Source organism: Belonocnema kinseyi, chromosome 4, assembly GCF_010883055.1.
Source record: "Belonocnema kinseyi isolate 2016_QV_RU_SX_M_011 chromosome 4, B_treatae_v1, whole genome shotgun sequence".
In the NCBI taxonomy this organism is placed as follows: Eukaryota; Metazoa; Arthropoda; class Insecta; order Hymenoptera; family Cynipidae; genus Belonocnema; species Belonocnema kinseyi.
In genome coordinates, this window is record NC_046660.1 from 128,813,661 (window position 1) to 128,814,895 (window position 1,235).

Sequence of the window (1,235 nt, forward strand, 5' to 3'; positions counted from 1 at the left end):
TGTAGTTCAGGTGACCGACGCTCCAGATCTGGGATCCATACAACAGCGTACTTAGACAAAGGCTTTGATACAGTTTATTATAAGTCGGCCAAGAGTCTGCTTTCGTAACAGCTATGTTAGCCCAGATATGTAACTTCCTTAACAACTTCAATTCTGTCTTCTCCAAATTTAAAATATTCGAATTTTGGTTTCTTCTGTACATTTTTTTGAAAAATCATGATTTTAGTTTTGGTCACATTTACTGTTAGCCTTTTTTGCGCGCAGTACAATCGCAAAGCTTCCCGTTTTTGACAAAGTTCTATTGGAGTATCAGCGAGAAGTCAGATGTCATCTGCATAATCAAGTGTTTGTACTTCTGTTTTGCTATCGATGGAAAGGTCTCTGCATCCTTGATTTAAGAGAAAATCGCTAAAGTCACTTATGAAAAGTATGAATTGAAGAGAACTAAGAACCTCTCCCTGCATGACGCCTCGTGTGACTTTGGCAGAAGACGTCGTGTCACCACCGGCTTTGATGCAGACAGATGCAGATTCATAAAAATTGGGTATATTGTTAATCATCTTTGTGCTTATGCCCAGCTCATGAAGTCTCTGCCACAACATTCCGTGACAAACAGAGTCAAATGCACCTTTAAAGTCTATGAAAGCAACATATACTGAACTATTGGGATAGCTAACACGAATCTGTATTAGAGAAATAAGGGTAAATAAGTTGTCTAAGCAGCTCCTCCCTTTTCTGAATCCCGACGGAGATTCTGGAATTAAATTTGCATCAGTTACCCATTTAGTCAGCCGACTACAAAGTATCTGTGTAAAAATTTTTGTTATGCAGTTTACCAGTGTTATGGGCCTATAATTAGAAGGGTCATGTATGTCTCCTTTCTTAAATAACATGGACATTGTTAGATGACCCCAAGAGCTAGGCATTATTTCAGTGGTCATGATACGATTAAATAGAATCTCAAGATAGTGTAGCCAATTTTCAGGAAACCTTTTATAAAAACTGTAATTGACAAGATCGGTGCCAGAGGCCTTTCCTTCTTTACATTTTGCTATGCTCTTCTTAATTTCTAACGCGGTTATGTAGGAGTCAAGAGTTGGATTGGAAAATTTTGGAATTCGAGGCACATCCACTATGATAATGGGGTACATTTTCTTGAGATGTATAAACCAAGTTTCTATGTTAATATTATTCTTATAAGGGGTTTTCCGTCGAAACCCGTTAATGATGCTCCA

At 38.0% G+C, this 1,235-nt stretch overlaps 1 protein-coding gene across 1 annotated transcript; it reads right to left on the minus strand.

Annotated features, from left to right (window-relative positions):
* Nucleotides 1-320: 320 nt before the first annotated feature.
* Nucleotides 321-1,151, minus strand: LOC117171091. Its single transcript, XM_033358144.1, has 2 exons — nucleotides 837-1,151; nucleotides 321-683 (listed from the first exon to the last, which is right to left on the minus strand). Exons 1-2 carry the CDS (start codon nucleotides 1,149-1,151, stop codon nucleotides 321-323), a joined length of 678 nt encoding a protein of 225 aa, XP_033214035.1.
* Between the last annotated feature and the right edge of the window lie 84 nt (nucleotides 1,152-1,235).